Here is a 26,657-nt window from a genome sequence, read left to right as displayed (position 1 = left end):
GCAAACGAGTTTGTACCTCGGTTTCATCACCTATAGAATGGGACACTGTTTGCTTCATAGGGCTATTTTGATAGCAATTGTGGCATCCATGTTCCACGTTCTGCACTGCACCAGCCATGGCGTAGATGCGTGATAGATTTTTTCATTGGTTACTTTGACTTCTGGAGCCCAAGGTCCCACACAAAGAGAGGGCTTGGCAGCTTCCTGGTGTGTTTTATGTCGCTTTGTGTATGGAGAGTGGCTCAGCACAGAGTCTGGGGACCCTGGAAGGCAGACATGTTGCTAACTATTATATTATTGTTCCATTTGGAGTCCAACAAACTTCTGCAGAGCCTACCAACTCAATTCAGATCTAATTTTCTCCCGTCCTATATTGAGCTGTCTATATAGTCATCGTCAAAAGGAAATGAATTAGCGATATTGTACGTGCCACCAAGTATAGGTTTTCCCGCTCCCAGAAATCACAGGCTCCGGCCATGAGCAGATAGCCCTCTCAACTGTCTTTATTCTACTGCCATCCTGTGGCCGACCTGTACCACTGCACCCCCGGGGCCGGATGGAGAAGAGCATCCCGGGCCGTGTGCTCCCGGGGGAAGGGAGTGCGGTGGCGGGGTCTGCCGCCGGCCAGGGGTCCTGCCGCGAATCACCAGTCCAGCCTGGATTTCTGCTTGATGAACCGTAAGGACACATAGTAGAGGAGCAGAAAGCCACCGCTGATGCCGATGAGGATGAGGTAGATGGCGTACAGCGGGTGCGAGTTCAGGTCCATGGAGCTGACGATCTGGGGACACACACAAGCAGGCCGCGCATTAGGACGCTGCTGGGCCGGCTGTGGGCTCGCGCACACGCCGGGCCTCGGCTACTTACTACATCTCCTGGGACGGACAAGGTCAGGTTGCCGACCTGCGTGTTGTACTGGCGCCCGTTAAACTGGATCTGCATCAGCCCCTCGAAACACCACCGCAGGAAAGACACCTTGGAAATCCACGCCGGCACTGAGGACGACGAGAGCCCGTTAGTGCCCCAGCCTCGGGACGCACTTATGTCACTGGCCAGAGGCTGAGGGCCCTGGTCCCACGGAAGCAAGGCACACCCAGAGATGGCTGAGGCCCCGGGAGGTTTCTGACAAAGCAGGGATTGAAACTGCACCCTAGGAAGCTCACTCTGCAAGCCTGCGAGCTCTGGCCCAGGGCCCAGTGTGCAGTGGCCCAGGGCCCAGTGGCGGGGCCAGGGCTGGGCTGGAGAGCCGAGGGGACATTTCACAATCGACCCGGCCCTCGGGAGACTGCAGAGAGGGAGGGGGTCAGGTGGCTTGCGAGGAGCGGCCATGTGTCTCCTCGGATGGACGAGTGCCCTGCGCGGGCTGCCGGGCGGGCCAAGCTCCGGCTTCCAGAACCGCAGCCCTCGGCTGACCGTTATGCATTTCCCTTTCTGGATGTGGGCAGCTTCTTCAAAGGCCTGGCCAGGTCTCACCTGCCCACAGGTTGTCCAGGCTTATCATGAAGCCACCAGTGAGGTAGAAGGAGTTGTAGAGGGCGTTACAGAAGAAGGAGGACATGTGGAAGGTGGGCAGCAGGGCGGCGGCGGCCATGGCCATGGCTCTGCAGCAGAAGACCACCAGCCACACCAGCAGGAAGTGCAGCAGGAAGGGCAGCGGGCCCGGCCGCAGGTTGGCCAGCCAGTAGGTGGGCATCCCGTAGATGATGATGTAGGCGCAGTGCTCCGGCAGCTCCCCGAGGATCTGCAAAGGACGCCCTGACTAGCACGTGACTCAGACTCCTTGCTGTGCCCTTGTTTTAGGCTTCAAGGTCGCACCCCTGCCCTCGCAAAGTGCCAGCCCCTCCCCCTCCAGGCCGCCTCAGGGGGTACCCTGGTTGCTGCTGCACCACACCCAGAAGCTGAAACTCACTCCAGGGAGACAATGGATGCGTCTCTGCTCTCCTAACACCTGCTCTCAAGTGCTACCCCTCCTGCCCTGCCCTGTGGATGTGTGGCCTTGAGAGGGAGCCACATACGGCTGCTCATGCCTGCCTGGCCTGCTCTGGGGCCATGGAGTCTGCCAGGTGTTTGCCACCTCCTTTTTAGCACGCCTGGCCCACAGTCCTGGCATTCTGGATCTGCCAGCCCCTTGGGAACAAGGCACCTGCTGGCACAGATGTCGCCCCGCCCCATGCGGCCTCTCCCCCTACCCCCAGCCTGGGGGCCTGCTCACTCTCAGCCCTGACCCTTCACCTTGGCAAAGAAATAGGGAGCCGCCGTGTACAGCCCGTCCTCCAGTTCATAGTAGAGCATGGCTCTCTCCGAGTGGCCTGTGAAGGCGGGGCGGGGAGGAGAGAATGAGAGAGGGAAAAGGATCAGCAGTGTTTCTGATTCTGGGTCTCTCCTAACACAATTGAAAGTAGTTATATGGGGCCCGCACTCTGGTGTAGTAGGTTCAGGTTCTGCCTGAGGCACCAGCATCCCATATGGGCCCTGGTTTGTGTCCTGGCTGCTCTACTTCCCATCCAACAGAATGCTTGTGGCCTGGGAAAGCAGTAGAAGATGGCCCAAGTGCTTGGGTCCCTGCACCCACGTGGGAGACCTGGCGAAAGCTCCTGGCTCCTGGCTTGGGCCTGGCCCAGCCCTGGCTGTTGAGGCCATTTGAGGAGTGAACCTCTGCCTGTCAAATAAATAAATAAATCTTTTTAAAAGAAAAGAAAAAAGTAGCTATATGGCTCAAGTTTCTTGTGATTTTTTAAAATGGGCACAGTCAAGCCATCCTAATTGAGGTGTTTGGTGAGGGTGAGCAAGACTGGCTGTGTACTGCTGGCAGGTCTAAATCCTGTTGGGACAGGATCAGTAATTTTCTTTCATTTGCATATTCATATTAATGTGAGAACTTTAAAAAATATTGTCTTAAAATTATTCTTTGAAAAGCAGAGAAACAAAAAGAGAGAGAATACTCATATCTGTCGGTTCACTCCCCAAATACCCACAACAGCTGGAGCTGGGCAAGGCTGAAGCCAGGAGCCTCGGATTCCACCTGTGTCTCCCATGTGGATGGCAGGGGCCCAAGAACTTGAGCCGTCTCCTGCTGCCTCCCAGGGTGCACGTTAGAAAGAAGCTGGACTTGAGGGCAGAGCTGAGACGCGAACCCAGGCACTTCAGTATAGGATGGGTGTCCCAAGTGGCGTCTTAGCTAATGCATCAAATTCCTGCTCCCCAGTGATTGTCTTCTATTTCACAATCACTATGCAATTCTCTGGCAAGCCCATTTCCCCCAGGAGCTCAGAGGAAGACAGAGGCCAGCCGTGGACCAGCTTAGAGGGCAGTAGCTGCAGCCTGGGCCGGCTGCTGCACATTGTGGTCATGAGAGCAGGTGGCACTCACATTTGGAGGTGACATCCAGAATCACGTTGAAAGGAATGAGAGCTCCGATCATGAACAAGAGGGCTGTGGTGTCCATCAAGGGGAGCTGGATGTCTCCGTGGCCGTAGTAGAGGAACCCGATGACGAGGGACATCAGGCAGGCCTCTGCCCCGTGGATGAGGAGGGTGGGCAGGTCTCGGAAGTCATTGGAAATCTGACGGCTTAAAAACAAGAGAAAATGAGGCCGGTGCTGAGGCACGGCGGGGTGAAGCCCCAGCCTGCAGCACCGGCATCCCATGTGGGCGCCAGTTTGGCTTCCAGCTGCTGCTCTTCTAATCCAGCTCTCTGCTATGGCCTGGGAAAGCAGTAGAAGATGGCCCAAGTCCTTGGGCCCCTGCACCCGCCTGGAAGAGGCTGCTGGCTCCTGGCTCCTTGTTTCAGATCAGCTCAGCTCTGGCCGTTGCAATCATTTGGGGAGTGAACCAGCGGAATGAAAGATCTCTTTCTCTCTCTGGCTCTACCCCTCTCTGTAACTCTTTCAAATAAATAAAATAAATCTTAAAACACACACACACACAAGAGAAAGGGAGCTGGCGTGGTGCAGTAAGTTAAGCTGCCACTTAACACGCCCGCATTCCACATCAGAGTGCCGGTGCTTCTCCTAGCTGCTCTGCTTCCCATTCAGCTTCCTACCAACGCGCCTGGAAAGGCAGCAGAGGATCCAAGTGCTTGAGTCCCTGACGTCCATGTAGGGGTCCTGGATGGAGTTCTGGACCCCTGGCTTCTACGTGGGCCAGATCTGGCCATTGTGGCCATTTGGGGAGTGAATCAACAGAAGGCAGATGTCTGTCTCTCCTTCTCTTTCTCCTTGTCACTCTCTTTCAAATAAATAGTAAATCGTTAAAAGAAAAACAAAAGAAAGAGGTGTCAACCACACCCCCTCACCCTATGACCTTGGGGGCTGTCCTTTAATCTCTGTAAGCCTCATTTTTCTCACCTGTGAAATAGGGATAGCAACACCTCTCACCGAGTCGCTACGAGGATTTAAGGAGACACTAAGTGTCCGCGGGCAGTGGGCACTCCGATACGTGATTATGACTCCGCCTCCCAATCAGCAGCCTGACAACCTGCCTCGAAGAAATCACGCTGAGCTGGGGTGCACCGAAGCACAACCATGCAGGGCAGAGCGGCCTGCAGCCCGTGGCCTCTGTCCTGGATCAGAACGTCAGCGCCCGGGGAAACACTCACCACGCAGAGGGACTTGCTTTCCCTCTGGGGCTGGTGTGGAGGGGCCTTGCCCTTCCCACCTGAGAGTCTCGGGGACTGCTGAACTTTTTGTTTGTTCTTAAAGATTTATTTATGTATTTGAAAGTCAGAGTCACACAGAGAAAGAGAGATAGAGAGAGAGAATCTTCTATCCATGGTTCACTCCCCAGTGGCCTCAATGGCCGGGGCTAGGCCAGGACGAAGCCAGGAGCCAGGAGCTTCTGCTGGGTCTCCCACACAAGTGCGGCAGCCCAAGCATTTGGACCATCCTTTGCTGCTTTTCTAGGCGCATTAGCAGGGAGCTGGGTCAGAAGTGGAGCAGCCGGTGCCCATATGGGATGCCAGCATCTTTGCACGGCTTTACTGGCTATACCACAAGGTCTCCCCTTCCCTTTTAATTTGTGTTTATTTGAAAGGCAGAAAGAAAGAGAAAGAGATCTTTCATCTGCTGTTTCGACTCCTCAAATGCCTGCAACAGCTGGGGCTGAGCCAAGTCATAGCCAGGATCTCAGAGCTCAATCCAGGTCTCCCATGTAATACGGCAGGAAGCCAAGTACGTGGGCCACCACCTGCTGCCACCCAGAGTGTGCATTAGCAAGAATGCTGGAATCAGACGCTGAGCTAGGACGCCAACTCAGGCACTTCGATGTGGGATGTGGCGTTCTTTTTTTTTTTTTTTTTTTTTTTTTTTGACAGGCAGAGTGAACAGTGAGAAAGAGACAGAGAGAAAGGTCTTCCTTTTCCATTGGTTTACCCTCCAGTGGCCTCTACAGCCGGCGCACTGCGCTGATCCAAAGGCAGGAGCCAGGTGCTTTTCCTGGTGTCCCATGGGGTGCAGGACCCAAGGACTTGGGCCATCCTCCACTGCCCTCCCGGGCCACAGCAGAGAGCTGGACTGGAAGAGGAGCGACAGGGACAGAATCTGGCGCCCCGACCGGGACTAGAACCCGGTGTGCCGGTGCCACAGGCGGAGGATTAGCCTATTGAGCCACGGCACTGGCCCGGGATGTGGTATTCTAAGGGGCACCTATCATTAGTTGATTTGAAAGGCAGAGGCAGTGAGACAGAGAAAAGAGACACAGAAGTATCCCACTCACTAGTTCACTCCCCAAATGGCCACAAAAGCCAAGGCTGAAGTCAGGAGCCAAGAATTCCTTCCTTGTCTCCCACATGGGTGGCAAGGGCCCAGGAAACTGGATGGGAAGAGAAGCCGGGACTGGAACTGGCATTTCCACATGGGGTGCTGGCATTGCAAGGCTCAGCTTAACCTGTTGCGCCTCAATGCCCACCCCTAGGTGGCGCCTCAACTGCTTCACCGAACGCCTGCCCCATGTTCCTTTAGATGGCGAGGGCTTAGTGCTGTACTGGCTGAGGTGGGACGGGGATGAAGTGACAATTACCGGATCAGCGCGGTGAACTGCTGCAGTGCCCCGGGCAGCTCGCTGGGGCTCTGGAGGGTGTCGCCGTCCTGTGCGAGGGTCGGGCTGTTGGGAGGCAGAGTACGTGACCAGGTCAGGCAGTGGCACCTGCTGCTGGGAGCTGCCTCCCTAGAGTCGCCCAGCCTCACCTCTCCACACAGGTGCCCACATCCAGGTCCCTGGCCTCTGCTTTCCACAGAAAGTCATCACAGTCCCGCACTTTCTCCCGAAACACGGCCGCAAGGGACCGGACCTTCTCCCTGGTGGCCATCTCCTGCTCTTTGCTGCGTCTGTCGATGCTGGTCAGGTCCACTGTGAGCAGAGGGTGCAGGGTCATGGGCCACCCGGGGCCTGGCCTGTGTCAGCCCTCGGGGTCTCTGGGACATGCTCCTGCCCCTCTGAGAGGGGGAGTCATGACGGGACGGCCAGAGCGCCCTGCCAGGCCCCACCACTTCTGCAGAACCTCAGGGGAAGGTGATGTGTCAGCAGCAGAGGCCCTGGCCCCGGGCCCCCTCCTCACTCCCAGCCATCACCAGGCTCATCGTGGGAACATCCCAGGCCTGAATGTGAGCCTTCAGCGTCAAAGCCCAATGCCCAGGCTCCAACTCCAGCCTCCCAGCTGCGCCTGCTCGTGGGAGGTGGACTAGTCAGGTTGGGCTCCTGCTGTTCTGCCCCTCACCGTCCATTAATCCCTTGGCTTCTCTAGCAGCTGCCCACAGAGGGAGAACATGGGGATGGAGGGAGCCAAAGACCAGGCAACTGTGGCAGAGGACTCTGTGCCCCCCCGCCTTTTTTTTTTTTTTTTTACAGGCAGAGTGGACAGTGAGAGAGAGACAGAGAGAAAGGTCTTCCTTTTCCATTGGTTCACCCCTCGATGGCCACTGCGGCCGGTGCACTGCGCTGATCCGAAGCCAGGAGCCAGGTGCTTCCTCCTGGTCTCCCATGCGGGTGCAGGGCTCAAGCACCTGAGCCATCATCCACTGCACTCCCTGGCCACAGCAGAGAGCTGGACTGGAAGAGGAGCAACCAGGACAGAATCTGGTGCCCTGACTGGGACTAGAACCCGGGGTGCTGGCACCGCAGGCAGAGGATTAGCCTATTGAGCCACGGCGCCGGCCATCCATGCCCTTTGGTCAGCTGCTCTACAGAGGTGCTGAGCTGAGCCAGCAAGAACGGGGCAGCCATCTTCTGGGGGTGCTTCCTGCAGGGGGCCAGGTGGAGGGAGGGGGAGTATCTGGCAGCCCGCAGGGCAGCCCTCCTCGCACAGGGCCCATGCAATGCCTAAAAAGGCAGAGCACCCCACCCCAGGCACAGCCGGGCCTCTCTCCAACCAGCTGGGCCCAGGACTAGCACGCCTCTCCTGCCTGCCCTCCATTCCTTCCTTAGAGCTGAGCCCTGGCTGGGTGCCACCTCTTCCCTCCTCTTACCTCATGGCATGTTTGTAGGCAGGCTAATGTCTGGGAAGATGATATAAACCTTGATTATCCCCGGTACAGGGCTATGGCTCAAAACACCAAATTCACTGGGCACCCCAGGGCTTGTAGACAAGAGCACCTCCCCCCACCCTTCTGAGATCACTTAAAGAAAAAGTGTTCCCAAGTCTGCTGTAGCATCTGCCTATGATCAGCTCTTCTCTGGGATTCTTCCCATGTCTCCTGGTGATCAGGTGGGCAGGGGCCCTTGGCCCACTCATCTCTGGATGCCCGGCCTGAGCATGGGTGACACCCCAGCAGGAGCCCGGCTGTCCCCTGGGCACAGGGAGCAGCGTGACTGCCATGTGAGTACACAGGACAAGGGTGGGAGGTGGCAAGAGTGGCACAAGCAGCAGGAGATGGTCAGGGTTGGGGCTGGGCACACCAGGTGGGCACCCCAGGTGTGTGCCTGGCAGCTGTGCCACGGCAGGCAAGGTGTTCAGCTCCGCAGGCTCTGGTCTTGCCATCTGTAGAGATACTGATGCCCTTGGCCTGATGGAGACGTGAGGCTCAAACAGGAGACCCTGTGGAGTTGGCACTTTGGGCCCTGGTGCACGCCTTCGAGGGAACGGTCCCTGGCATCCTATTTATGGGTGAGGTCCTTGTAACTCCTGCCATCCTGGGAGGAAGCTGACGAACCATGACTGCTGCTTCCCCTGGCCATGGTACAACAGAGCCAGCTGTGAGGAGCCATACCTTGCTCAGCAGTTCAGATCCAAGCTGGTGTTTGCAGCGCAGGTGGCTAGAAGAAATTGGCTCACACACTCCTGAGTGTAATATGCTGAGGGCTCAGGAGCCAGGAGAAATCAAGTCTGGGACAGAAAAGAGCCATTTTCATATCTAGAGATTCATCAGTTAAGATTGCCAAAAAGGGATGCAGTGCCAGCATCCCACATGGGCATGGGTTCAAGTCCCAGCTGCTCCACTTCAGATCCAGCTCTCTGCTATGGCCTGGGATAGCAGTAGAAGATGGCCCAAGTCCTTGGACCCCTGCACCTGTGTCGGAGACCTGGAAGAAGCTCCAGGCTTCTGGCTTCAGATCAGCCCAGCTCCAGCCATTGTGGCCATGTGGGGAGTGAACCAGCAGATGGAAGACTTCTCTCTCTCTCTCTGCCTCTCTGTAACTCTGCTTTTCAAATAAATAAATAAATCTTAAAAAAAAAAAAAAGATTGCAAAAATGCCCCATGCTGGCCCAGGCTTGGGCCCCCACCACCACCATGCACCTGCAGCCTCCCTGCCTGACCTGGAATATCCTAAGTTTGTCTACAGAATCTGACCAAAGACCATAGTTGCAGACATTGACGCAAACTGCCCTGGATTCCACATCCTCTGATCTTTGGAGCTCCTGGAAATTTCTGCATAGAAGAATGGCTTTGCTTTAGAAGCCACTTGCTTAGGGTCCTCACGGCCAGCGTTTCATCCTTGGATGACTGACCCCCTATTCTCCACCCACTCGGATCATCACCCACATCCTCGCCTCTCCTCTCCTACAGCTCAGAGAGTTTTTCCCCAGGAAGAGAGTTTGGGGTGCAGGTGCCTGGGTGCCAGGGCGCCGGCCGCTGGCCTTGCCAGCTCACCATAGAAGTCCGCAGGGTTTCTGTAGCGGGGACAGGGGTGGCCGATGGATGTGAAGTACTGGACCATGTGCTGGGCCGCCCCCAGGTAGATGGTGGTGCCTGATGACATGAGCAGCACCAGGTCAAACAGCCTGAAGATGTCCGACCGGGGCTGGTGGAGAGAGATGAGCACCAGCCGGTTGCCCTTGGCCAGCCGGGACAAGGTCTTCACCAGGTTGTGCGCCGTGAAGCTGTCCAGCCCGGAGGTGGGCTCGTCCAGAATGAGGATGCCTTCCCGACAGACAGCGGGGCAGAGGAGTGAGTCAGCAGGACTCCGGCTGGGTGGGGCACGCACCCACCACCCCTGGGGCTCACAGGCCTCACCTGGGTTCCACAGGAGCTGCACCCCGATGCTCACCCTCCTGCGCTCACCTCCTGACACCCCGCGCACGTACATATTGCCCACGCGTGTGTCGGCACACTGCCGCAGCCGCAGCTCGGCGATCACGTCCTCCACCTGGGAGCGGCCAGACAAGAGACGGCTCAAGGCCAATGCCATGGCTGCCGCCACCGCGGTCCTCCCTTGCACCTGGGCAGGTGCAGAGCCAAAGTCTAAAACCACCTGTGGCTGCCCCCTGGGTTTTTAAGCGAAAGGGCCCCCAGCTCCAGCCGCCACCCTTGCTCTCCTGATTCTTTCCACAGCTCCGGGCAGGCTTCCGTGGGCATCGGGCTGTGTTTTGGGGACAGTGGCCATGACCTGGGGACTAGATGAGTGGGCTCCCTGCCCACGTGGATGACCAGGAAGCTTGTCAACAAACTCACCCCATCCCGGGCCAGGCGCTGCGAAGGGGACCTCCTGGGGCTGAGGTGAGGATGAGGGACTGGGGTTTAGTGTGCAGGTGGATGCTGGGCTGGCCTGCTCAGACTCCGCCTGTGGCTGGGCACTGATGCGAGCCAGGGAAGGGACGGGGAGGGGAGGGTAGCATGGCTTCTCAGACCCCAAGGTCACGGCTGGGGACAGGTAGTTACCCTTTTGTTCCGCTGGGCCTGGGAGAAGGTTCTGGGCAGACGCATTTGGGCAACGAAGGCTAGGGTCTCTCGCACGGTCAGGTTGGGGAGCAGCTGGTCGTGTGGGCGCACGTGGGCCACGCACTTCCTCACCAGCTGAGGCGTGCTCGGCTGCCCGTTGATCCAGATTTGCCCCGACTTGATCTTGCCTCCATGGTCGCGGCTGGTGATGACATCCAGCAAAGAGGCTCTCCCACAGCCTGCAAAGCCATCAGAGAGAGCTTCCACAGGGCCAGCCTGGGGGCCACTGCTCCCCCACTCCCAGCCCCCAGCACCCGGGACTGCTCTGTACTTGTGGAAGGGACTGGCGCCCAGGGAAGGTGGCACAGATCCTGCACCTGCAGCGGGCGGCCCCAGCACACACAGCCCCAAGGCCTCTCAGATACAGCCAACGTGAGCACCCACGGCAGGCACATGGATGCTGGGGTTCAGGCCAGGGCCCGCCAGCGGCCACAGGATGGAGGAGTGCGGGCTGCCTCAGGTGTGCCTCTGCTGGGAGCGTCTGCCCCTCCCACTGCTAACCAGCGCCTTTCTCCCCAAGCAAGCCTGGTGTTAATTGCACTGCAAAGTGAAGTTGCTTTTGGCTGGTGAACATGCCAGCCAGCCTCGACCTTGTTTAGCTCAGGAGCTGACTTTGTGAGAATAATTCGGAGCATTCCTAGAATGCCTTTAAAAATAGAGAAAGCAAGACCAAGCTTTCCCACCTACTCATTTCACTCCTCAAATGCCTGCAACGGCTGGGTTGGGCCAGGCTGAAGCTGGGAACAGGGAACTCAATTCAGGTCTCCCATGTGAGTGGCAGGAACCCAACTACTGAAGCCATCACCTGCAGCCTCCCAGGGTTCACATTAGCAGGAAGCTGGAATCAAGAGCAGAGCTGGAACTTGAACCCAGGCACCCCGACATGGGATGCAAACATCCAAGTGGTTGTCTTAGCTGCCGGGTCAAATGCCTGCCGAAACCTCTGCCTCTATTAAAAGGATGTCCTTTGAAAATGCAAAACCAGGGGCCAGCACTGAGGTATAGTGGGTTAAGCCACAGCCTATGATGCCAGCATCCCTTATGGGCACCAGTTCAAGTCCCAGGTGCTCCACTTCCCATCCAGCTCCCTGCAGATGGAAAAACATTGGAGGATGGCCCAAGTGCTTGGACCCTGCACCCACATGGGAGACCTGAAAGAAGCTCCTGGCTCCTGGCTTCTGCCTGCTTCTCCCCACTCCACCCCCCACACCCCCGCTGTTGCCACCATTTGGGGAGTGAACCAGTGAATGAAAGATTCTCTCTCTCTCTCTAACTCTTTCAAATAAATAAATAAAATCTTTAAAAAATGCAAAACCAGAACATATTTTGAGAAATGAGAGAGAAAAAACCAGAGATGTAAAAGGTGTGAAAATGATTTAAAAACTATAGCACAAGGTACACACCTGTTCTGAATATCATCTTCACACCCTTCTCTGTCTTATCTATACCGGTGGTACTTTTTACTCTCTTTTTTAGAAAAAAAAAAAAAAAAAAAAAAAAGACCTATTGCACCCAGGTTAACGTTACCCACTTCTGAATGACATATTTATTACTGTTGATTTAGGGGAGTAAGCCCCAGACTGGGTCTGGGTTCCAAAAGCAGGCACCAGGGCCCTTTTCTGAGAGCCCTATAAGCTGTGAATGCCAACTGGCTCAGACTGGGAGGACAGCTTCCTGTCCCTGGACTGGTACCAAGTTTTGTCCAATACCCCCCCAGGTAGAGTTTTGATTTCCAATTTTTTCACAATTGTTTTCAAACTATGAAAGTGCCAGGACACACATGTGACAAGTCCTCCTTGCCACTGTCCTATGTCACCTGCCAAAAGCCCCACAGCACCCCATGCAAACTCCAAAAATCAAGAAGGTCCCCCATGTGACCCCATGTTTACTGCCCCAAGGCTCCTGGGGTGGACACTGCCTCCTGGGTGCACCTCGTTTAAGGTCCCTGAGAACGTAGGTGGAACAAAATAGCCAGGGAAGAAAATAAATAGCCAGGGAGTGGGACTTCCAGCCAGCACCCTGTTCAGGCTCAGCCAGCAGATCCAGGCTCGGGGACTTCAGGGGAGTTTGCCAGCACTCACAGGGACCAGAGGATGCCCAGTAAGAATTAGGAGGCTGCCCTTCCCGAGCCAAGCCTGCCGAGAGGCCCGGGAGGATGTCTGGTGCCTTGAGGGAGACCCTCTAAACACCAGGAGAAAACACTCGTGGGCATCCAAGATCCTTGTAAAATGACCCACATGTCCACATCAACAAATTCATTACTTGGAATTAACAACCTTTCGGCATTGCTGGTTCTATAGAAGAAGGTAAAATGCCTGAGACTGTTTTTTATTTGTTTTTTGAGAAGTTAGAATCAGCATTCTTGGCGTGTGTGTCTGTGTACATGTGTGTCTGTATTGTACAAGGCACAGGAAACGTTATTCATAAACCTTTCTATGAAATCCCTTTGATGATTTCAGCTGAGAAAACATAAAGCCAAGGGCTGCCGAACACAGTCAGGAGGCCTGGAAAGCAGTCAATACATTTCCTGTCCAACCTCTGAATTTCATTGCCCTCAACCAAACCAGTGATACTAACGGGGCACGGGGTGGCGGGGGGAGTGGTATGCACTCAGCACTCACCATGGCGACTCCAATAAGGGCCCTGCACCTCCAAAATGCTCAGTTCAGCCATAAAAGGCAGGTACAACAAGTAAAGCTATCAGGAGTTACAGATACAAAGGAAATCGTTGGCTATGGGGGATCTTCCTTTTTCTTGTTTATATTGGAATTGCAAGGCCAGGGCCAGGGTGGGAGGGACTTGTGATTGTGCAGGTTGATTCCGTTACAAAGTGCGTTGACACATCATGCTTCCTTTGATCTTTGGTTAGACGATAAACAGAACTTCTCTATCAAGAGTGTAAAAGTTTGGAGCAGACGGTCAAAAAGTTGCCTTTGGCAATGATTAATGAAAAGGTAGAAAGTGCTCTCTAACACTGTGTAAGGGTGTGCCAGGGAGAAATACTTGGGCCCAAGAATCAAGAGAACAAGTTCAAGCTCTAGGTCTGCATTGAATGTGTGTGTTCAGGGAGAATCACTCAAATGCCCTGGATTAGTGTCCTCGTGTGTGTGTGTGCGTGTGTGTGTGTGTAGGGGCAGGAGAACACTCTAGAAACACTGAGGACTAGATAATTTGAAAGTGTTCCTCTAAAAATGCTTCCCAACTCTTAGGGAGAAGGAAAGGTAGGACAAGAGATCCCTTGTCATCTCCGACGTTCTGTAAGTTTAAATCCAGCCTGAGGAAGTGGCCCGTTGAGGCACTCCCAGAAGCTGGCTCTTCACTGGTGGTCGGAGGTTGAACTATGACCTGGAAGGGCAGCTGAGCAGTGAGCGCTGGGGTGGAGCTGTGCCCAGTTGCTGTCTGGCTGTGGAGGGAAGAGCCTGGAGCCGAGGGCCCCTAGTCCCTCGGCTACATTTCCTGTCCAACCTCTGAATTTCATTGCCCTCAACCAAACCAGTGATACTAACGGGGCACGGGGTGGCGGGGGGAGTGGTATGCACACGTTCTGTGCTCTTACCCTGAGATGGATGTGCTGGCTGCAGCTTCTGGTGGAAAGAACCCACTCACGGTTCACAACAGCGGCCACCTGAGAGCCCGTCAGTGGATGACCTGGGGTTTGAGCCCAGATCAGTCTAACCCAGAACCTGTGCTCTCAACCATCCTGCTGTATTGTTCTATCAGGCAGCAGAGTTGTGCAAGAAGCATCCCTGTTTCCGGTGCCCCATTCTGCATGCTAGGGGACAGATAGAGGTAGAGATAGAGATGAGATTGAGATTGAGAGAGAGAGAGAGAGAGAGAGATGATGGGGGGAGAGAGAGAGAGAGAGAGGCCCCACCTGCCTCTTTGCCCCGAGTGGTACCTGAGCTCCCAATGATGGCCAGCATCTGCCCACTTGTCACTCTGAAGTTCAAGTTCTGGATGCCCAGCTCACGAGAGTCTTGGCTGTTGTGAGATAGCCAGGGAATTCTGAACTGGGCCAGCTGCTCAAACCAAGGCACCTGGGAGGACATGTCCACCTGCAGGGAGACATTGGAAAGTGCCCCTGTGAGCCTAATGTGCCCAGTAGGGCCTTTTCTACGGGGACAGCCCCCTGCTGATGACAACAGGACCTAAGATTCCAGCCGGACCCCATCATTCTGAGAACAGAGGCTGCTGTTTCCAAGCTTGAAGATAAGGGGCTGGGAAGCACGTGGAAGGGCAAAACAGGCAGAAAGATCCAGCCTGAAAAAAATGTCTCGACAGAATGGTAATTTACTAACACTTCATACAGGGTTTCCTATGTGCAAAACATAGGGACACTTGATGGCCATTGTTCAATCCTCGTTGCAAACCTGTAGAGGCTCTGTAACAATGCCCGCTCTGCGGATGAGGCTCAGAGCAGCGAAGTAACTTGCTCAAAGTCACCGCTGGGAAGTGGCAGAGCAGAGAAAGAGTGCGTGTGGCTCATTAGCGTGTTCTAGCTCACACCTGCAGGAAACCAGACTCAGGCCTCCAGGGTTCACCACCCGTTCAGGCAACATGCAGTCTCCCCTGGGGAGACGGGGAGAGAGACTCAACTCTGATGCGGGAGGGGGCTCCTGAGACCTCTGGTAGGCTGGCACTTGTCCCTCACTCTAGATGCTTTCCTAGCTCCAGGAAAGTACATGTTACTAAAACAAATCCACAAACACTGATGACATGTGAATAAAGTCTATGGTTTCGTGACAGCATTGCCCCTGTCAATCATTGGATTTGGTCATTATACTGCATTCATGCACTATGTCAACACGGGGAGAAGGAGAACAGTGGGCATGATAGGAGCACTACTTTTCTGCAACTTTTTCAAAAGTAGAAAATTATTTCAAAATATAAAGTTAAAAAAATGTAAGAGATTTTTTTCCCCATGGATCCATGGCGTTTGCTTTTTACCCTTTCTCAAGGGTGTCATTATCTTCTCATGGCTCAGCCAACAGCTACCACACACGTCGTTGTTGAGGGAGTGAGGGAAATTTCTGTGGTGCTGGCATTCAAGGTGGACTGGACTCTGTCCTTGAGGGCAGGAGACCTGCACGACGGAATCTCCCTTCCTTTCCCTGCCCACGCCTTTCCGCTCCACACAGGTGCACCTGTACCTGGTAGCTGAGGTCTCTGACCTCCAGGGTGTTGGATTGGCCACTGTAGGTGAAGTACAGGCTGTTGTCAGTTTCAGAGGAGAACAAACTGTCCTGGAGGCCCTGCTGGAGACAAGAGAGGGGAGGGGCTCATGTGGAAGCTGCTGAGGACCCAGGAGGCGAGAGCAGCAGTGAGATGTGGCAGAGGGTCCAGATCGGCACGAGACAGGGTTGTGCACGTGGAGTGCCGGGGTCTTGAGAAAACAGGAGCAGCGCTGAGGGCACAGCTCCTCCCAGCTTCAGAGAGAGCTCTGAGGCTTCTTCCCGGAGAGCTCCTGACCCAGAGAACTTGAATCTCAGGCCAGCAGAACATGAACACAAGCAGCTTATGGAGGAGGTCCCGGGCTAGACAGAGCCATGACCTCTGCACTCAGGGAAGACCTGAGCTGGGAGGTGGCAAACATTTGGCCTTGAACTTTCTCTCCCCTTCATGTGGCTTAATATCTCATTATGCAAAATAGACCTCACTAATGTAGCAGGTAAGAGGAAAACAACTGTCAGCATATTTTTTTTTTAAAGATTGCATTTATTTATTTGAGAGGTAGAGTTACAGAGAGAGAGAAAAGGAGAGACTGAGAGAAAGGTCTTCCATCGCTGGTTCACTCCCCAAAAAGGCTGGAGCAGAGCCAATCCGAAGCCAGGAGCCAGGAGCTTCCTCCGGGTCCCCCTCTTGGGTGCAGAAGCCCAACTTCCACTGCTTTCCCAGGTTGTTGGCAGGGAGCTGGAGCAGAAAAGGAGCAGCTAGCACATGAAACGGCGCCCATATGGGATGCCCGCACTGCAGGCAGAAGATGGCCTACTACTACACCACAGCGCCGGCCCTGTCTGTCAACATGTTAATGCTCTACATTTGTGAAGATTCCATCCCAAGAAAAACTGTATCTTATTTTGATGAGTTTTGTTAAATAATGCCATTGAAAACGCCACTGGGAAATTTCAGAGGAAATCCCTACCATCATCATCATTATCACACCACCACCATCAGCATCGTCATTGCCATCATCATCATCACCATCCTCCCCGTCATCACGATTATGGAAGTGACCTTCCATTTGAATGTACATCAAACAAATCAGTGTTTCACGGCATCAGCTGGCACCCTGGATGGTACTAGCCATCTGCAGCTCTGAACTCTCCCTATTTCATCAATTCAATCATTGAGGGGCCAGCGCTGTGGCATAGTGGGTAAAGCCGCAGTCTGCAGTGCCGGCATCCCACATGGACGCTGGTTCGAGTCCTGGTTGCCCTACCTCTGATCCAGCTCTCTGCTATGGCCTGGGAAAGCAGTAGAAGATGGCCCAAGTCCTTGGGCCCCTGCACCCGCATGGGAGACCTGGAAGAAGCTCCTGGCTCCTGGCTTCAGATCTGCCCAGCTCCGGCCATTTGCAGCCATGTGGGGAGTGAACCAGCAGATGGAAGACCTTTCTCTCTATCTGCCTCTGCCTCTCTGTAACTCTGCCTTTCAAATAAATAAATATTAAAAAAAAAAAAAAAGAAATCATTGAGGCCCAGGCAAAGGCAGAACCTAAGTAGTAAGATTTTTGGTTTTTAATGCATTCTGCTTTTTTTTTCCTGCTTCTACAATGCAGGAACAAGCATGGGTTCATTAACACACTCCCGCAGACCCCTGTCATTCTCACACAGATGTGCTCCTTCAGTCAATCAAGCGTCCAAACACCGGGAGCCCACAAAACACCTGAGGATGTGACAGTGAAACAGATCACCTCTGAGAAGCTTGGACTTTAGAGAGCCAGACAGGTGGTTAGCAGGGAGCAAGGCAGGCCAGGCAGAGACACAGGCTGACCTGGAGCATCTAATCAGGGTTTGTTTTTGCTGTGTACACAATGCACACGTGTGCCTTAGGTGAAAAGCCCGTGCCTGGTGACTGATGTGAAAATAACATCCAGCAGCCTCTGTCCCTGGGAGGGTGGCGGGAAATGAATGCAGGTGCTGGTCTGTGCAGGAGCCCCCCACCCAAGTTCCAGGAGGATATGAGTATGAGCAGCCCAAAGCTACTGTGGTGTTTAGCGTTTGAACTATCACCAGAAAGACCCCTGATGACACAGTGAAATTGTGGGGAAGAGAAACGCATAGTTCAGGAGAGGGGTTATCTCTGGGGAACAGGGAGAGAGAGAAGGGAGAAGGGTGTGTGGAGCTGGGAAGAGAGAGACCTTAAAGCTATTGGTAATTGGTGGATGGGACTTCACTACTATTTAAACCATCTGAAATAGCTCACACATGTTTTCAAATGGAGAGAGCAAGCCCACGGCTGTAAGTTCAGGGTCCTACTCCCCTCTTGACTCCCAGCTGCCAACTCCCCAAAGCAGGGGAGGGAGGTGGAGGTGGGGCTGGGGGAGGGGAGAAGTCAGCCCCGCTCTGTGGCCCCCACCCTCCCTCCGCCTCTCCCACACATGCACACCACCTCGCCTTTCCATTTTGTTGTGCTAAGCTGCCAGAAATTCTGCCACCTCGAGCCAGCCTGGGACCCACCAAGAGACTGTGCCTTCCGGGAGCTTCAAATTTTGGAAGAAGAAAACCTGTGCCTGGGATGGGAACGACCTCTGTTCCCTTTTAAAATATTTTCCTTGGCTCCCAGGAAGGATGTGTTAGACTCTTCCTGAGGTTTTGACAAACCCTCGGTATTTTTCAAATACTTAAATATCTATTCGGCTGACATCTTAATCAGTACGACTGTCAGAACATCACTTGAATTTCTGACAGGTGACACCCAAAAAAGCAAAAGCAGGTTTATTTGTAGGTAACCAGCTCGGCTCCTGCTGGGTTACACTGTAATTTCTCCTTGTATTAACTTCTGATTCAATTCCTGAGTCGGAAGCGCAGACGAGAAGCGAGCGTGCACAGAGCGCGCGTTCCTGGTGCTGAGATGGGGAGCCTTGCCCACAGAGGCAGGTGCTCTGGGGGCCCTCGTGGACCCTTGTTGAAACATTCAGCCTGGCTCTCACACAGCTCTGCCCTGGGGCCGGGGCCCTGCTCCTGCCCACGGAGCAAGGATCTTGTAGGCCAACAACCGCCTTTCTGGGTACTCAGGACCCGAGTGTTCCCACTGCAAACGGCCCCAGGTGCCCTCCCAGGGCCTGTGTGCACCTTCTCCCAGGCCCGGCCCCCTGAGCCCTGCCGTTACACAAACTGGGCATTTGTCTCTGTGGAGGGTGGGCCAGCTGAGGACAGGAGCGGAGAGGAGACTGCAAATGGCCAGGCCCATGTGCATTTGTGGATATGGGGGCTGGGCAGTTCTTTGCCTCCCGGGTTGAGGCGGCTGAATCAACAGATCTTGCAGGTGGACCACATACGTTCCCAGGGCACCACTGACTGTGCCGTGCTCAGGCCATGAGCGCTGCGGCCCCAGCTGGGGTTGCAGGAGTTGTTGCCTGCAGGCGCTGGCCCACGGGGTTTGCAGGGAGCAGAGCTGCCATTTGCCTTGGCTGCATGCAGAACTGCCTAGAAACTGTGGGCTCCCCGGACCTGGCTGGGCCACGCCCCAGCAGCTCAAGGCCAGGCCGAGGGCTCCCCTGTTGAGTGTGCAGTCCTTAGCTGCTCTGCCCCTTCTCTCCCTCCTCTCCAGCACGGGCAAGCACAGAATGCTGGCCTGGGGATCAGCCACCCCTGTCAATCAACTTAGCCTCCTGCTTCCGATCCCGCCCACACTCCAATTTCAGTCGGAGTTTCCCAGGTAAACTGAGGGAGGACTCCTTGCAGCCCTGCCTCTTAGTCCCTCTCTAGCTCTCTCCCAGGCCTAGGCCCTGCCCGCTGCGGCCCTGACATTCCCTTGTTCCCAGGGGAGCCGGGGCCATCCTCTCACGACCATCCCTTTCTGCCCTGGGATTCGTGGGCTGACAGCCCCGCGTGGACACAAGAGATACCAACAGAGTCCTCAGGGTTCCGGAACTCAGCTCTAGGGCACAGGCTCATTTCAAAGAAGCTACCTGGGCCCTCTTCACAAACCAGACAGGAGCTCACCTTCGCGGTGTATGTGGGGGGGTCCTGCCCCTCAGCCCTTGGACCCCCAGGAGGAGCCCCTCTGCCATACCTCCCCCTGCCCTTGTGCAGGCGCTGAGTCACTCACCGAGTCGTCCCGGGGGGCGGTGCCCACCTGCCGCCCTTCCCCCTCCGCAGTCTTCTCGGCCATGGGGCCCACAAGCTCCATAGCCAGGGCTGGCTGCCCCGCACCTGCTCTCTGTTTCCTAGAGCTGAGCAGCCGCGGCTTCCTTCTCTGTGCCGGTCTCTCTCCCAGCGTCCGTCTTGGCAAAGCGTCCTGCAAACATACCGTGTGTGCTGCCCGCTGTCAAGATAAGGACGCTCTGGCTAAAGGTACATCAGATAATGGCATCCGTGGGTGGCCAAATCCCGGGCCTCACGAGGCACTCTGGGGCCGGGCGGGGAGCAGACCGGGCTGTCTGCCACTGGCTCCGCAGCGCTCAGGGTGGGCCGGGCCACCACACAGCTCGCCGGTCTCTGCTGCCTGCCGGCCATGAGTGAATTCCCGCGGGGGACCCCACGGAGGTCCTCGGCGCTCCAGGTAAACGGGAGCTCCCAGGGCTGCCTGGAGGAGGTGCCTGCCGCCACCCCCGCGTCCCGGCACAGCCTGGGCGTGTTCCACGTCTCCTACAGCGTCAGGTAAGGCAGATCCGGGGCCCTCTCCCCACCTGTTGAGCCTTGCCACTCCGCTCTTGCCCCTTGGGCTACCTGTCCTCGCCAGTGGGGGCGCTGCCTGGGGGCTTATGGCTCCCTCTGGTGGATCGGGAGGAGGGTGGGCTGCCGCCGGGAAACCAGGAACAAGAGTGAGTGGCCCCTCCTCCTGCCCAGGGCAAGGCCAGGGATTAAAAAAAAAAAAAAAAAGCCTGCCTTGTGCCTCTGCCTTTCACCCCTTCCTGTTGCCCTCTCTCTGCCCGGGGGTCTCCAGCATGCCCTAAGTGGACGGAGGGAACTTGTGGGGTGGGGGAGCTGCGAACACCAGGGCGGGAATGCATGCGGGCCACCTGAGGGAGCCACTCTGCACGGAGGGCCGGCAGCCTGCAGTCACTTCCCCAGAGGAAGCACAGGCGGGAACCTGCCCAGGGACGGCCGGGGTAGGGCACAGCTGGTATCAGTGCTGGGGACAGGGGTCTGGCCCCTTCCAGGACCCCACGCTGCCTTTGCCCCCGCCGGATTTCCTTTAAAGCAATCACGTCGGGCCCTGGTGGGACATCACGTCTCGCCAGCAGCGATGGAACAGGCAGATCCTCAAAGATGTGTCGCTGTACGTGGAGAGCGGGCAGATCTTGTGCATCTTAGGGAGCTCAGGTAAGCGGGGGTGGGGGTGAGGGGGTGGGTTCTCGGCGTCTCCAGGTAAGGCTCTGGCTTGCCTTACACACCACATCAAAGCAACAGGTTGAAGTTGTGGCAAGGAGGCCCCAAGTTTGGTATCAGGATGAAACCTAGTGGCTTGCCTGATTGCATGGAACCTGGGACCAACATGGAATCTTCAGAAAGGCCCTCGAGAGAGCGCTGTGTCCTGTGTGTGTGACGCCAGGCCCCCGGCACGGGTCTCCCCTGCCCTGAAACAGGAAAAGGAGTTCATAGGCACCAAAATGCCCATTGAACCCCCACATCTAACTCCACTGGTCATTTTTTAATGATGCACTTCACATACACAGTCAAGAACACAGAGTAATTTTTTTTTTTAAGATTTACTTATTTATTTGAAAGTCAGAATTGCAGACAGAGAGGGAGAGCGGGAGAGACGGAGAGAGAGATCTTCCACCCTCTGGTTCACTCGCCAGCTGACTGCAATGCCAGGGCTGGACCAGGCCAAAGCCAGGAGCCAAGGGTCTAGGTACTTGGGCCATCGTCCACTGCTTTTCCTGGACCATTAGCAGGGAGATGGATCAGAAGTGGAGTAGCCAGGAACATGGGATGCTGGCATTGCAGGTGGTGGCTTAACCCACTGCGCCACACCACCAGCCCTGAGAATAATGTTTAAATGTTCATGTACTAACATCAGATCAACTTTGCTTTAGATCTTTTCCTCTTCTAAGAAACTGAACATTAACAGCACACTGAGGCCATCTATGTGTCTGCTCCCTGGGGGGTCCTTCTCTTTCCCAGGGGAACTGCATTCCAGTCTGAATGCTGAATTTGTCTCTGTGTCCCTGCACCAGCCAGGTGTTTGCTTGAGAAGGGAGGGCCTTTGCTGAGGCAGCTCCTGGAGGTGAGGCGGGGAGCTGGGAGACAGGTGCACTGGCCTTGCACTGGTGCACTGCTCTGTGTGGCACCTTACAGGTAGAGATCCTGACAGATGGACTTCCCCAGAGCCTCTTGATGGAGCCACTGCTTGCCAGCTGTGGACATGGACTGCCACTCTGTTTTAGCACACTCTTTACGAGAGGTGGGGGATGCCAGTCCACAGGAAAGTTGGGCATGGGCAGTGCTGTGGTTTGGATATGGTTTGTCTCCCAAAGGCTCCTGTGCTGGAAGCTTGGTCCCTGGTATGGCAATACTGAGAGGTGCTGGAGCCTTCAAGGGGTGGGGTCTAGCAAAAGGTGGTTGTGGCACTGGGGATGCAGTCCTCAGAAGGGATTAATGTAGTTCTCACAGGACCCCAGTTAGTTCCTGCCAGAGCCAGTTATAAAAAGAGCAAGCCTGGCCCCTGCATCCCTCTGGTTTTCCTGCTCGCCATGCAATCTCTCCCTCTGGTGTGTGTCTTCACCATGATTTGTCTGCCGTGTTGTGATACACCGGAGCCAAGCAGATGGAGTTTTAGCCCCCCAAGGTCTGTGCTAAATGCGCCTCTTTTCTTTATAAATTCCCCAGCCTCAGACTTTGTTTTAGCAGAAGACAGACTGCGACAGTCAGCCTCTGCAGACGCACAGCCACACTTCCATCATAGCAGGTGCACAGCGCGATGGCAATAGATGTGGGTTAAGATGAGATGAAGAGGAATCCACTACTTGCTTAGTCCCCTTGGGTCTGCAGTTAACAAAAATCCACACATGGGGTGGCTTATGAAAACAGGAATTTGTTTCTCACAGTTCCAGAGGCTGGGAAGGCCAAGAGCAAGGGGCTGACAGAGAGGGCATCTGGTGGGGGACCACTTTCTCATAAACAGCTGTCTTCTCACCCTAACCTCTCATGGCGGAAGGGGGGTTACTCCTGAGCCTCTTTTATAAAGGTTAACTCCAATCAAGAGGGCTCCACTTGTAACCTAATCGCCCCCTAATGGGTCTCACCTCCTGGGGGTAAGGATTTAGACTTAGAAATTTTGTTGGGACATAAACATTGAGACCATAGCACTAACCAAAGCTGGTACATTTTCCTGACATTTCCGATCCGTTCTTATTTCCATTTTTCAACAGTTACTGACCATACACAGGTACGATCACACTCAAAGTCATTCTAGTTCCTTTTGATAAATATAATGTACTCCTTTAAAAGAAAAAAAAAAAGCCAAGCTATCCCTATGATAATCTGTCATTCATTGCATTTCTTTTTTTTTTTTTTTAAAGATTTATTTATTTACTTGAAAGAGTTACACAGAGAGAGGAGAAGGAGGGAGGGAGGGAGGGAGGGAGAGAGAGAGAGAGAGGTCTTCCATCCACTGGTTCACTCCCCAAATAGCTGCAATAGCCAGAGCTGTGCTGATCCAAAGCCAGGAGCCAGGAGCTTCTTCTGGGTCACCCACGTGGGTACAGGGGCCCAAGGACTTGGGCCATCCTCTACTGATTTCCCAGGCCACAGCAGAAAGCTGGATCAGAAGTGGAGCAGCTGGGACTCGAACCAGCGCCCATATGGGATGCCGGCACTGCAGGCTGCAACTTTACCCTCTATGCCACAGCGCTGGCCCTCCCATTCATTGCATTTCATAAGTGGGATTCAAGCGATGGCTGTGGTGCCTGTGGCAGAGGTGTGTCCTACTTCTCAGGTCAACAAGGAATTGAACTCCTCTTCCCAGAAGTGTGTCCCACAGGCCAGACACGTCTCCTGCACACCTCGGCAGAACAGTGGGTGGGGTCCCATGTCGGGGGAGGGGCTGGTTCCTGGTGATATATCTAATCGCAGTTTTATGGCAATGCCTGTCCTTTATGCCAAACACGAACTCATAGGGCACAAGTTCCTCAAGGGCGGGGCCTTTGCTTTCTTTCCTGCTGTATGTATCATTAACACCTGGAGTAACATCAGCCATATAGCAGGTGCTCAATAAATATTTGTTGAATATACGAAGAAGTTAATTGATTAAATGATGGTATTTCATTAAACCAGCCTGGCTCACTGGCCGTCTTATCTGAAGCAGTATTGTCTGTCCAGTCTTTATGAGTGAGGCGAAAGATGGCTTACGCGTTCAAAGTCTCGCTGGAGTGTGGGTGACAGTGGTGGCCTCTGCCACCCAAGGGAAACCCCGACTCACTACCGGCTGTCAGTCAGGGCCAGACTTGGGGCTGGATGCTGTCTTGCAGATTATTTAGTTACAAATTATTTCTGTCCTTTCAAAGAAAGACTCCCGTGGGTCATGGTTTTATTGCCATCTAGGGCATTCATCATTTTTGTGGTGAACTTTGCTATCTTATTCCACCTGCCTTTTCTCCACTGATTCTATAAGGGAGTCTTTAAAAAGTTGACAGAAAACATGTATTATAAAGAAACCGTGAGTGTATTTAAAAAAACCTTTCTGCACCAAAATGAACTATCTTGTAAGTACATTTTCCCATGAACTTTTTGAAGTGCCTTTGCACATATCAGTTCCTCATGTCTTTCTCTGAGTGAGCACGGTCATCCCACTGGCTCCCCAGTGAATGAGTTGACAAGTAGTTGACACGTTTGACAACAAGGAATTACTTACCTATTTCTGTGTTCAAAAAAGCATCCCAAAATTTAGTGGCGTAAACGCCAAATGCATGATTTATGATCTCTCAGGGTTTCCAGGGGCCAGGGGTCAGCCAGCAGTGGCTTCACTGGGAGGTTCTGTCTCAGGGTCAGAGGTCAGCTGAGGGCTTGGGCAGGGCTGAGGGATCCGCTTCCGGAGAGGCCTCCTCCCAGCTGGCACAGTGCAGTTCGGCAAGACTCTGTGACAAGAGCAGAGCAGGATGTCCAGGGGAGGCCCCGGAGGGAGCTGAGAGGCAGCAGCCCTCCTGGCTGATGTAAACCCCACAGCCAGGAGAGAGAGGCCGACCGGGTAGAGCCCCGCAGTGGCCATGGAAGGCCCAGACAGCAGGCAGGGGAGGGTTCACTGGATCCGGCAGCTTGAAGGCAGCTTGATGTCCTTGGAGGCCAGTTTTGGCGGAGTGGTGGGACTGGAATCAGACTGCGGGCTGTCGGGTGCTTCGGTCAGAATCGAGGTTGGATTCCAGAAATGTATAGGCTGGAAGAAAACCACAACGGTGGGTCTGAGACCACAGCGGGAAATAACAGGGCATGTGTTCAACGACAAGCCCAGGGCAGCCATCTGTCTCTTCTCTTTTTAGTTCATAATATCTTAAGCTTTCTCTTGAGATGTCTTCTTTTTAAAATTTACTTGAAAGGCAGGGTGACAGAGGGAGAGGGAGAGCGAGATATCTGCCATCTGCTGGTTCATCCCCATAGGCCCACCACAGCCAGGACTGGGCCAGGCCAAAGCCAGGGGCGGGAACTCCAGGTGGATCTCTCTTTGGGTGGCAGGGACCCAAGTACTTGAGCCATCATCTACTGCCTCTCAGGGTGCACACTGGCAGGAAACTGGAATCAGGAGTGGAGGCAATCCACATATGATGTATGGTCTCTCTCAAACATATGTATTTGAGACAGAAAGAGAGTTCCTATCTACTGCTTCACTCCCCACATGCCTGCAAAAGTCAGGACTGGGTGAAGCCAGAGCCAGGAGCCTGGAACGCAATCAAAGTCTCCCAGGTGGGTGGCAGGAACCTAATCACTTGAGCCCTCCCCGATCCCTCCCAGGGTCTGTATTAGCACATAGCTGGAACCGGAAGTAGAGCTATGACTCGAACCCAGGCAGTCTCATACAGGATGTGGGCATCGTAGTAGCTACAGCGAGCGCCCACTCCACATTTCACTGTTTCATAACCACTCTCCTGTCTTCTACACCCTGACCTATCACACTGGGCTGATTCTGAGTCTGGCCAGCCATGGGTTAGAACAGAAGCCAGCTGCTCTAGGAGTTTATTCATCTGTGTATCCCTCCTAGCAACAGGCAGTTTCTTTAAAATATTTGAACCAAAGATCTCCTTGACCTTGCACAAGACATCATATCCTCAGAGGGGTTCTCTTGCATCTGCCCAGGTGGTTCAGAGCCTCTGGCCTATTTTCTCTCTCTTTTTTAAAATGCTTGTTTATTTTCATCTGCTTGAAAGACAGAGGGACAAAGATGGAGAGAGGGACACAGACAGAGATCTTCACCCAACAGTTCACTCCCCAAAAATGCCTGCAACAGCCAGGGCTGGGCCCAATAGAAGTCAGGAGCTAGGAACTCCATCCCTATCTCCTGCATGGGTGGCTGGGGCCCAAGTACTTGAGCCAGCACCTGCTGCCTCCCAGGTGCATGGCCGGAAGCAGGATCAGAAGTGAAGTAGCTTGGATGTGGGACGCAGGTGTAAGTGGCGGCTTAACACGACAGCACCTGCCCCATGTTAGTAATTCTTAACAGCCTTGGATAGCTAAGGGCTAATGAAGTCTGTTCTGTCTCCCCGGACTCTCAGGGTCCATGTTAATGGTCTGTCCAATGTGACAAAGAGGGGACAGCTGGCTTCTTATCCTAGAGGCACCCCCTGACTGCTAACCCCAGAGGAAAGCAAACCAAGAGGAAACGTGTCCGCCGGCAGTGACCGTATGCACCGGCCATGCGCTGAGCACAGCCCCTCTGCGGGAGTGTTCTCGGTGACAGCCGCCTAGGCTGTGCCCCCTGGGTTCTAGCAAAGGACTCACTAAGCCTGAGCTTCTGGAACCCTCCTCTGCAAGGGAAATCCCCGGGGTTGGAGGGGGTCTTGTTAAAAAGCAGAATTGGACTCAGTAGGTCCGGGTTGTAGTCTGAGTCTCTGCATTTCTCTCAAGCTGCTGCTGTTGACGCTGGCCAGGGCCCACACGTGGTCATCAAGGCTCTACGCAATGGCCCCTAGGTCCAGGTACAACGGGACCACCCTAGGGGTCGACAAAAAGAAATTCCAACAGCTCCGACTCTCCTTCAACGGGCAGACAAAGCGACAAAGCAGTGTCAGTCCTGGCCCGAATGATAGGCGCAAACCAGAGAGCTTCAGTTGTGTCATGAGACTTCAACCCACGAAGCCAGGAGAGCGCAGGTCAGGGCGGCTTCCCCATCGGGAGGCACAAGGACTCCC

At 54.5% G+C, this 26,657-nt stretch overlaps 3 protein-coding genes across 5 annotated transcripts in view; 1 reads left to right on the top strand and 2 right to left on the bottom strand.

Moving 5' to 3' along the window:
• Window positions 1–474: 474 nt before the first annotated feature.
• On the bottom strand, window positions 475–20,081 carry ABCG8 (ATP binding cassette subfamily G member 8). Of its 2 annotated transcripts, XM_062209355.1 has the most exons (14): window positions 20,004–20,081; window positions 19,424–19,612; window positions 15,301–15,405; window positions 14,049–14,205; window positions 10,091–10,329; window positions 9,446–9,578; window positions 9,083–9,352; window positions 6,182–6,344; window positions 6,015–6,098; window positions 3,370–3,569; window positions 2,233–2,309; window positions 1,474–1,741; window positions 868–995; window positions 475–781 (listed from the first exon to the last, which is right to left on the bottom strand). In XM_062209355.1, the coding sequence occupies exons 2-14, from the start codon at window positions 19,502–19,504 to the stop codon at window positions 644–646; spliced, it is 2,043 nt and encodes a 680-aa protein (XP_062065339.1). In that variant the 5' UTR covers window positions 19,505–19,612; window positions 20,004–20,081; the 3' UTR covers window positions 475–643. The 2 variants fall into 2 exon arrangements, with proteins under 2 accessions (XP_062065339.1, XP_062065340.1); XM_062209356.1 differs by lacking the exon at window positions 20,004–20,081 and having other exon boundaries at window positions 15,301–15,402; window positions 19,424–19,621.
• ABCG5 (ATP binding cassette subfamily G member 5) overlaps window positions 19,608–26,657 on the top strand; it is a 29,603-nt gene continuing 22,553 nt past the window's right edge. Inside the window, exons 1-3 of one of the 2 annotated variants that reach the window (XM_062209357.1) lie at window positions 19,608–19,668; window positions 19,802–19,974; window positions 20,519–20,640. In XM_062209357.1, coding sequence (XP_062065341.1) covers window positions 19,829–19,974; window positions 20,519–20,640 — 268 coding nt within the window. In that variant the 5' untranslated portion in view covers window positions 19,608–19,668; window positions 19,802–19,828. Of the gene's footprint in view, window positions 19,669–19,690; window positions 19,975–20,518; window positions 20,641–26,657 lie in introns of those variants that run through there. The other variant, XM_062209358.1, reaches the window with a different exon arrangement.
• DYNC2LI1 (dynein cytoplasmic 2 light intermediate chain 1) overlaps window positions 24,237–26,657 on the bottom strand; it is a 67,992-nt gene continuing 65,571 nt past the window's right edge. Inside the window, exon 14 of the transcript XR_009867796.1 lies at window positions 24,237–24,691. The gene's annotated coding sequence lies outside the window, so the exon portion shown is untranslated. The remainder of the gene's footprint in view (window positions 24,692–26,657) is intronic.

Source organism: Lepus europaeus, chromosome 13, assembly GCF_033115175.1.
Source record: "Lepus europaeus isolate LE1 chromosome 13, mLepTim1.pri, whole genome shotgun sequence".
NCBI classification, from domain to species: Eukaryota; Metazoa; Chordata; class Mammalia; order Lagomorpha; family Leporidae; genus Lepus; species Lepus europaeus.
Note: the sequence above shows the minus strand (reverse complement) of the source record. Positions and strands in the feature narration are given on the sequence as shown.